This window comes from Arctopsyche grandis, chromosome 2 (assembly GCF_051622035.1).
Source record: "Arctopsyche grandis isolate Sample6627 chromosome 2, ASM5162203v2, whole genome shotgun sequence".
Lineage (NCBI taxonomy): Eukaryota > Metazoa > Arthropoda > Insecta > Trichoptera > Hydropsychidae > Arctopsyche > Arctopsyche grandis.
Window position 1 is genome coordinate 17,640,732 of NC_135356.1, and position 10,872 is coordinate 17,651,603.

The following is a 10,872-nucleotide window of genomic DNA, read 5'->3' on the forward strand; positions in this document are numbered from 1 at the left end:
AATTTCGGCATTGTCACTGACGTGTTTCGCCCACTTCAAAACTGTTCTCGTGTCCTCATTGGAAACTTCCGCCGTTTTGTGCTAACGAGTCGCTCACTCATTTCTTAATTGTCGTATTTAAGGGATGTGCGATGCCCCTAAATCCACATGTTCTTCTTATGATCAGGGCGTTTGATGGAGAGGAGCTCTGAGCTGGATCATTGACCAGTAGGTTTTTTCTTGGAATAATGGAGGATCGAAAGCTTGAAAATAACGAGTGATATACATATAATGATCAGGTTTCAAATATATACTGATCAGGTTTAGTATACATACATACATATATGATATAGTAAGAGGGTTCTTAAAAGGTTGTATATTAGCAATATTCGGTTTGATGTATCAACAAAAACTATACGTTTGTATGTAAGTCAACACATTTGTACTCCATAGATCAGTTCCGTACGAAAACATAATGGCCTTTAACATTTTCTTTTATTTTATTACATTTCTTAAGATTATAGGAGGGCTGACTATTATATTATACTATGTATTGAACAACATGATATGCTAAATTTGGTGGGTTTTAAATTAACAACTATATTTACTTAGGCATAACAGGCAAACCCCAATGAGCTTCCAGGCCGATTACAAAACGATAAAAAATTTATAGAGTAATTTTATAGAGCATCATAGAGACATCTATGGATAAATTTTCATTTTCGTAGCATTTTTTTTTATAAATCGCCGAATTTCGAGAAATAAAACAGGGTTGCGAATTTTTTGGAACCGTTTCAATGAAATTGGATAAATTGGCAAACTCTGATTGGAGATGATCGAACATGGAGCCACATATACAAGGTCTGGACAGCATCCCAGCCAGGTATTGAACCCGTGACCACACAATTAAAAGCATTACACGCTAACCATTGATATATGCTTCTGGTTACAGATATGTATGGGGGGGGGGGGTAAATAAAACACATACATAAATACGTATTTATATTTTTATAAGACGGATAGCTTTACTGCCCGGTGGAAGGTAAGATGAGAAAAAGTTGGAAGAAAAAAATAAACAAGTAAAAACCTTGTAAAAATGGAACTTGTCTATATGGGTCTACCTCACGGGCCGGAATGTGAAATTACCGAAAACGCAAATATCGGAAGGCAAAGATCGAAAATCGAGTGATCTTAAGTTGAAAGATCCAAAAAAAGGGTGCATGGTAAATGGTACATACTCACGTACATACTCAATTAATTTCCGCGAGCAGGATACAACAGAAACAAGAGGAACAGGCTTTTCTTCCCGTATTCTGCACGCGCACATTAATGAGGGAGGAAAAGCCTGTTCCTCTTGTTCCTGTTGTATCTTGCTCACGCAAATTAAGTGAGTATATACGTGAGTATGTACCGTTTACCATGCACCCTTTTTTTTATCTTTCGATTTTCGATCTTTGCCTTCCGATATTTGCGTTTTCGGTAATTTCACATTCCGGCCCGTCACGGAGACCGTGTCTATATATATATATATATATATATATATATATATATATATATATATATATATATATATATATATATATATTTATATATATATATATATATATATATATATATATATATATATATATATATATATATATATATATATATATATGTATGTATATAAAAATCAATGTTTGTCTGTCACGTATGCGTTCCTATACCATTCAACCGCTTACGATGAAACTTACAGAAGTAATTGTGTGTATAGTCGCGATGGTTTCTGTAAAATAATCGTTTAAAAACGGGAATGAGTGGCATTGCAACGCAATAATTTCAAATGTGTTCGCGTCGCCACCTGGGTTGTTTGGGAAAATAAACAAACAATTGAATAATTTCAAATTTGTTCGCTGTCTGCGTTTTACCAAAAAATTATCATTACTGTAATTTAATTTGATTATTAAGTATTAATTTTTAACTGAAGCATTCACTTATCGAAACACACTGATAAACGGGAACGGGAACGGGAATTGCTTAAAAAAAAATTTATGCTAATTTTACATTATTAAAAAATAGATTGTTATACATAGACCGAGATAGTTGTACTCACATTTTCCAGTGAAGGGAAGAAGCATGTAAAATTTACAATACATCCACGTAAGATATATTGAAACATTGCGGTCACGAAGGTGCATCGGGACTTTCAGATCACAGATTGTTCACGTGATCAATAATATGGAAATTCAATAATATGGTCGTCAATTGCTCGTCGAAGTGGTGTAAGGTTAAAAGTCATCGTTTAAATTTAATTCTGAACGCTTAATATGGACACCCAAATTGACCCACGGACTCTAGAATCGAAGAAAACTCAAATGAAAATGGCGCCAAATCACTTTCGTTTGACTCCTCTTCTCTCCCACTCAGTGACTTCATGAGAATGAGACTTGGGAAAAATTACTCACTTGTACTCAGTACACTGACAACTTATTCATATGAAAGGGTGCTAATTAATTAATTAACTTTAATTTTAACCATATTCACTTCATAAAAATAACGCACACTTTTAACTACTCTGGCCGTACGTCCTTTGATTAAGAGGCCAGTATTTTATTTCACTGCTCTGTCCTTTATATTTATTTATTTTATAAAATTGCCCTTTTGTATTTTATTTTGTAAAATCGACTATCCTTAAAAATATTAACGCTGAAATATTTAAATATGCAATTCATAAATGTTATCAAATCTGACAAATTTTTCGTGGAAATGGAAGTATTTTAATTGGTTCTTTTACGAGATATGTATCTCTGTGTGGACGAAGATCGACGAAAGCTATTTGTTTATTTCTAGTCACTCTTAAATATGTATACTCGACGGAAAATTATTCGATGAAGTTTTGTGTAATGGCGACAAAATGACAGGTCTTGGCCATTATAAGTGTGTTGAAATTTTTGAATACTTCACAGATAAAAAGTTCCTTTCAAAAGCATTTTAAAAATCGTTGAATTATTCCTGGATCTAATGCTTCCATTTAACGATTTTTTGTGAACAATTTGTAGACCAATGAAAAGACCCAACCAAAATATACATTAGGATAAGAAGCGTGCATTTATACCAAATGCAATTTCGAATTGAGCTGTCTATAATTTTTTTGATTTTTTAAAGCACGAGCATACGTTGTTAAAAAAAGTTTCCCCCCCTTTGGTTTCCCCCCCCAAAAATGGTTTACTATTGTCCCACAAAACAAGAGAGCAAAATAAGGTTGACAATAGTAATTGACTTATAGTGGACGATTTTTACGAAAGAAAAAAGCTTTTTTATATATACACCCTTGCGATTATATTTCATCGGGTACAACACTAGTCTAATATATAATTTCGAAAGAGACTTTGTAAGTTTGTATCTTTGGTTTGTATATTTAAGTTTCTATGACGACAATTCAATTGGTTGAATATTATATTTTTTTCGATTCAAATAAATTTAATAAAAAATCAAATGAATATTTACTATTAGATTCGCCATGTTTAAGCTGTTTATATTACAAATACTGAGCAAAGCCGGGTAAAACAACTAGTACTTAATGTATGTAGACAACCTGACATGGTATTTGAGATATATTTATTTAATTTAAGGTCTGTGGGTCTTCAGTACTTAAAATTATTTGAAAATCATTTCAGTTTAAGTTTTCAAAATGTCCCGTATTATATGTAGTTTTTGCAATTTTATTTTGGAATTTGTCTAGTTTTCCTGTCTCACTCTGTAGCATATGTACGTGAGTAAATTAGGCGCCACTTTTGTTATTATTGCCGTCTAGTCAGCTGATTGTGGAGGTGAATTCGAATACGACACGCTTTTTCAAATTGAAAAGCGGAAAAAAATCCATTTGAATATTCAAATACCATTGAAGCGGCTGTCGATTGTACCGACGCCACATAATGGGGCTTACGATAACCTTTTCAAAGCTAATGTAACAATATATTGTTACGAATATGTCACAGGGCAGAGGTGCGTGGAAGGTTATGGCAAGTCTCTAATATTTAAAGGTTTTATATTTTTTTTACAAATATTTTATTTATAATATTTACGTGCAAGGATTTCTTTAAGAAGATTCAATATTAAGTTAAATCCAAATTTATGGAATGTATTCGAGTTTGGTTACAACTAGGGTGATAACACGTCCTGCTTTGGAGGTGAAAGTCCCGTTTTTTAAATACTTTCATCTCATCGTTTTCGTAAAAGAAATCGCTCTGTGAAAAAAAATACATAAAAGAACCGATGACATATTTTTGGATAATTTTTAGTTATTTTATTTGTGATTTTAAACGCTTACGAAAAATAATCAGCCGGCGGTGCATAAATATCAGTTATACTACTATATTTTTATCTTGTTTTTATTTTCCTTGTACACAAGAATTGTACATTCTGAAAATAAATTATAATTCCTTTGCAATATTCATGGTTATTTGAGGGAAAAATTATAAAATTTTTGGACGTGCAACATATTTTTTTATATATTTATTTTTATTTTTTTACATATATACCAGGAGGGCCTTACAGGTAAATCCCAATGCGCCTTCCTGGCCAATTACAAATTACAATTACAAATGCAGCATTTTTATTACAAGTCGTTGAATTACGAGACACTGAAAAACTCGCAAATTAACATAGAAATCTATGAATTGTACATAAATTTTATTGAACATCAATCATACTTCAAATAGTGGTGACATAGTAGGTAGGAAGGATTTTTAGCCAATTTTTTTCCGGGAACCGTTTCAACAATGAAATCAGAGAAAATTGGCAAACTCTGATAGGAAACGATCAACCTGGAGTCACAAATCCAGGTCTGACCAACAGCATACTCTGAAAAATTAATTTTCATTCGAGGCCCGGACCCAGGGATCGAACCCGGCGCCTTCTCGACGCTAAGGAGAAGCTTAACGACCGAGCTATGCTGCTGGCTAATATAGGGGGAGGAATAATTTTTTTTGTGGTTTTGAGTCCTGGGAAATATGGTAATCCTAGTTATAATATGGTAATCCTAGGTAATCCTATTATATAAAATTGTTTCTGGCAACTGTTTTATTTAAACAAACCTTCGAAAACCAATTTTTTTTATTTTCATTTTAGTGAATAACTGGCGAGGATAGTCTCAGACGGCTATAAGTTATAATATTTTACTAATTTATCATGAAAACAATACTTTATATGTTGATACTTTTCGCATGTATAGATAAAGTAAATATAAACGTGTTTTTATTTAATATTTCTTAAATTAATGCTTAAATTATAGTTAGTAAATGATTATTTTTCAATTACGTACTTTTACAATTATATACATATATGTATATGTAAATATTGATTAAATTGAGCAAAATGTTTTTTGTTTTTGTTTTAAAAGAAATACATTTTAAAACTGTTCAAATTTTATTTAAAGACAGCTTAATTATGTTTACAGTGACCTGAACGATTTGAATTTCGTCGGATTAGAACGCACAGAGTACCTGAGCTTGGCTGACAACGAGTTGACGACAGTTCCAAGACATGTTCTGCGGCACATGCCAAACCTGAAAACGCTAGATCTGGGCAGGAACAGAATCAAATATCTGTCTTCGACCGACCTTAAAGTCAGTATACAAATAACTACTTGATAACATTTGATATGATCAATACTTAACTGAGCTGACTTTATCGGGTTCGAAATTTTCAGGACCTGCCTTTAATCCATTACTTGGTGTTGGCGAATAATGGGTTGGTCGCTTTGGAGAAGAGTTCCCTTCCTCGGGATTTGCGACATCTTCATCTGGGATACAATCAATTGACGACCTTGAACGGCACCCTCAGACACTTGAAGAGTCTGGAGTGGCTGTTCATCCGTTCAAACCAACTCACGTCTATTGAAAACGAATTACCGATGGTAGGTCAGTTCAATAAACACAGCTCGGCTACATCAACATTTTATATGTATAGCTCATTTCATTGTTTTTGGACTAGTCTGATTATGCTGTACTATTATATTATTGTATCAATTAATATATCAGTATGTATGCATACAAATTATTTCTTATAATCCATCATTTTCTATAAAATTATTTTATTGATCAGATAGTTTTTCCAATGCTTATTATAGTAAAAGCGTCTAAAAGCCCCTTTTAAAGGAAAGCCTAAACTTTTTTAAAGAAAGGTACTGAAATATTGCCTAATCGGTGGAATTAGGTTTTAGGAAACGATGATGCTATTGTTTATAAAAAAAAATTCTGCATGCATACAAGACTTTTGATTTCTTTTCGGTTCGACATACATACAATTTGTCGAGATATGTATGTATGTACATAGTTCTAAGCAAAGATCTTTTCGGAACACTTCTTTGTAAATTTTTAAAAGATTTTTATAATTCACGATACATCTTAAATCTATTTTAATAGCTTCAACTGATTCAGTGATTCTTATCTTTTTTACATACTATTTTCGTGTAAGTATTTATAATATTGTTTTATTTTAAACTTTAAGCATTTAGGAAGAAAAATATATAATATAAAAAGGATTAACAATATTAAAATCATTATAGCCTCCTCAGACTGGTCTGGATTTCATGAAATGCTCTATACCCTGAGTTTTTGTCTCTCACCGTGTCCATGTTTTACAGATCGCCATCAACATGGCAATGATACACGCGTCGGATAACCGACTCGAGAGTTTACCGAAAGATTTGCGGAACATGCCAACCATTGATTCGATGTATTTCGACCATAACACCATAAAGTCGCTGAATGGCGCGTTGCAAAAGGCTAGGAATTTGAAGAAGCTCAATTTATCGTTCAACAAACTTAAATATGTCAGTATCAACATTTTTATGCATGAGGTTTTGATAGGACAATGTGCTTTTAATTGATTTAAATGGTATATTCGAAAGTGGAATCAATTTTAATAACAGATATCGTTAGGAACTAATGAAGATTACCATACAGATGAGCTGGTAAACGGACTACTAGTCATATGTGAACCAATCACAGGACAACCGGTTGCTCTAGATCGGTCACACGTAATCATCCGTCACACTAAAACTGGTCACGAGAAAACTGGTCCCACCCTAAAACTGGTCACACCCTAAAATCGGTCAACCAGTTTTCTCGTGACCGATTTTAGGGTGTGACCAGTTTTCTCGTGACCAGTTTTAGGGTGTGACCAGTTTTCTCGTGACCAGTTTTAGTGTGACGGGTGATCACGTGTGACCGATCTAGAGCGACCGGTTGTCCTGTGACCGGTTCACATTTGACTAGTAATCACCGAACCAGATGAGCTATTTTGAAAGTAAAATTCTGACTAAAATTGTAAAATGAGAAACACTTATGCATAGAGAAAAATCTTTTGACAGCTGCAACTTCAAAAATCCTAATTTTTTATTTAATACTATTGCAATTTTATAAAATTTGATACTGTGACTTGTAGCAGCAAAGATATACATACATACATATTCTAATATTTATTGCTTATTCTTATTCGATTTTATAAGTTTTTTCAATATTTGAGTTATAAAATATATAAGAGTATGTTTTCAATAGCCGAAGAAAGTTATTTTTTTTTTTACTCGGTTTTATTTTATGTCAGCTTTAGATATTGGAATATTAATAGGCCCATGAGGGTGAGCTGTTATATTATGTATAAGAAAATTATAAGTATAAAATTTAACGCAATATGCAACTAGGTGTAATGTAAATCAATTTGACATATTAATTTATCAATTATATAGTTGACCCATATAATTGGAATTCAACACAATATTTATTTCAAAATTTCGGTTTTCAGCTGGTTGCTGATGATTTTGTCGAAGCAGAGAATTTAGAGCAACTTAACCTTGGCTACAATCAATTGCAATCTTTAAATGGTGCGCTGAAAAACCTTTCACAGATGAGTAATCTAAACCTTACTCACAACGAAATGTCCGAATTTTCGTTACAAGAGATTAAAGGTTTTAAAAGACTACAAGTAGCTGATTTATCGCACAATACAATTGCTGTTTTGAATGGACATACTGAGGTATGATACAAAAAAAAATTGTACACATTACATATGTATGTATAATTTTTTATTGCCGTTGTTTTTGTCCTACATTGTTCCATGCTATTCTACAAACTTAATTGTGTATGTATATTTAGTGATTAGTTTTTGTTTATTTCTACACGAATACATACATATATTATAGATAAATCAATTTTATAACTGCTATGTTGAATCAAAATTTACATGTGATATATCTATACATATGTAAGTATAAAGAAGTTATAATTTTAGAATAATAGCGCTAAAATCTAATTAAAACATTTAGTATAGTATTATCATTATTCAAATACATAAATACTAGAATGCTATGTTCAAGCGAAATGCATATTTTTTTATATAATATTGATAACATGATATATCAAACAAATTGTATTTCAATTTCACTGAACTTCACTTAATTTAACTTCAAGTTTCATATTTGTACAGATATATGGATATATATTACAGTGGAGTTGTAATAATTCGACTATTATTAATAATAATTATTAATTGTGGTAAATAATAAAATGACGTGGGTAAGTTGGGTTAGTTTAGATCAGATATGGTGTGATAAGGTTCGATTAATTACAATAATTATTAATCACATTAACCGGTAATCGTTAGTAATAACCAAATTTATTACAAACGTATTTAATTATACTCATACTTATACTGAAGCAGCTCACATTTCGCATTTGCCATTCTAATCTAAAATTTCCCCTTTTAGAGAATTGTATTTGCATAATAGTGCAAAAGCGAAATGATAACAAGTCTTAAATAATCACATCTTTTTAGTGAATAGAATGCTAATATTTAACATTAATTTTCTTCAGAATATGGTTGACATTGGAACACAAGTGCTGGAGTTGCGATTGGAATTTAACAAATTGCAAAGTTTAAGTGGGGCACTCATGGGTCTTCATGGACTATTTAAATTAAACATAAGTCACAATCTTATGGAACTCATATCGCCAGACGATCTCATCGGACTAGATCAATTGAGAGTTCTCGATGTTTCTCACAATTTAATCACAACATTAGAAGAAACTTCAAAGGTACAAACACTCATATCAGTCTTGAGTTCAATCCCTGTTCGTGTTGCGTATAAAATTCAGTCTAATTTTCAGACGTATCTTCCGGTTTTGGAAGAGTTGCATGCCTCTTTTAATAAAATTGTGATGCTGGACAAGGACTTTCACGGTTTGCCTGTGCTATGTCACGCAGATTTGTCCCACAACAAAATAGAATCTGTCAATTATGAGCTGGTGACTAATACCACGTGTTTGATTCATGGTGTAACTGGAACGCTCAAGATATATTTGCACGGTAAGTTATACAGCGACTGTTGGCACGAGTTTGCATTAGTTTCATTTTATCTTGTAGGTTAAAGTTATTATAATATTTATGTTATTTGCAGCAATTTATTTTAATTACACATATATTGAATTGATAATGATAATTTCATTGGCTTATTTTTTTAAGTATATCAATTTTTGTGATTGTCGCTATAGCGTTTATTTTTATTTCCTTGGTTGTGATTTAATGTGTTTTTTTTTTATTTTTATTAATTCGTATAAATATATATAAAGCGATTGTGTTTAATTGTTTGTTATGTATTATTATGTTGATGTATTAGCATATGTTATTTGGTTCATTGATAATCAAAATTTGTATTCATAATATCTACCTTCTTTCTTTCCGTCCGTTTCTTACCATCTGTATAATATGAAAATAAGTACGATATCTGTGATTTAGTTTCATAGTTAAATTGATCCAGTCCTTTATTTATAAATTTAGGTTTTAAATTTTTATTATTAAAATAGACTGTTAAGATGATTAAGCAAAGTATTTTCAATATTTTGTCATTTTTGATAGTGAGAAAATTAGGCTTTCCTTTATTGTTAAAAAAAGATTAAAAAGAATCCAAATAATAAATAAATGAACTTAAAATTACCTATAGATATTTAAAACGGTCTACGAAAAATGCTATTAAAATATATGATACTAATAACCACGTGCACAAATTGCGCATTGTTGTGATGTCTGTAGGAAAATCAGTGTGAAGAAACTAGCATTTTATAAATATAATATATGTACATATGTGTAGATATTCTTGTAGCCCTCGAAATACATTTGATTATGGAAACAGATACAGAAATAGTGTTTCATTGAAGCGAATTTTGCAAATGATGTATTTGTAAATGGCGAAAATAACAATTGTAAACATTGATTTAATAATTTTGGGATACATAAATGATTCTCTTTCAGATAATCCCATTTTGTGCGGTGACAATTTTGTACATCTTAACATCTGCATGGCTCAATGGCACGTCAAAGTCTATGGCGAATGTGTGAACCGTCGATCACCAAACATATTTTCACCGACTGTTGTGGCTCCATCTCTATTAAATGACATCATGCCCATGGGTTCAGGGCTGATTGTCTCGTCCAAAGTGAATCCCGGAGTGAAGGTGATACCGCTCGAAAGCCATGTGAACTCGAAAAATAAACTTTTTCCGGGCTACGACAATATCGTTGGTCAGATTATACCTGGAAAAAATGGAGAGCTGCCAATTATTTTTTATCCACCGATAACACTGCCTCCTCCAACACAGAGTCCGTCAACAAAGCAACAGAGGTCACAGCAGAAAATTCAAAACGTTGCACCTGAAATACCGCCAAAAATTATTTAAAAAGTTAAATCATACAATTGAAAGAAAAAATATGGTTATTTAACTTTTATATTATATATAAAAATGTAATAACGTCTGTTTGTAACATAGCTTCTAGTGTGCATATTAATGTTTTCGATGGATGAACGGACTAGTGCGATATGTGTAAGATATTGTTATATGTATAATTTAATAGAAATTT

At 31.8% G+C, this 10,872-nt stretch overlaps 1 protein-coding gene across 1 annotated transcript in view; it reads left to right on the forward strand.

Moving 5' to 3' along the window:
* ltl (leucine-rich repeat-containing larval translucida) overlaps positions 1-10,872 on the forward strand; it is a 48,084-nt gene extending 37,212 nt beyond the window's left edge. Inside the window, exons 2-8 of the mRNA XM_077445820.1 lie at positions 5,417-5,585; positions 5,669-5,875; positions 6,605-6,793; positions 7,765-7,995; positions 8,832-9,053; positions 9,126-9,324; positions 10,267-10,872. Of these exons, the coding sequence (XP_077301946.1) occupies positions 5,417-5,585; positions 5,669-5,875; positions 6,605-6,793; positions 7,765-7,995; positions 8,832-9,053; positions 9,126-9,324; positions 10,267-10,691 (1,642 nt within the window). The 3' untranslated portion in view covers positions 10,692-10,872. The remainder of the gene's footprint in view (positions 1-5,416; positions 5,586-5,668; positions 5,876-6,604; positions 6,794-7,764; positions 7,996-8,831; positions 9,054-9,125; positions 9,325-10,266) is intronic.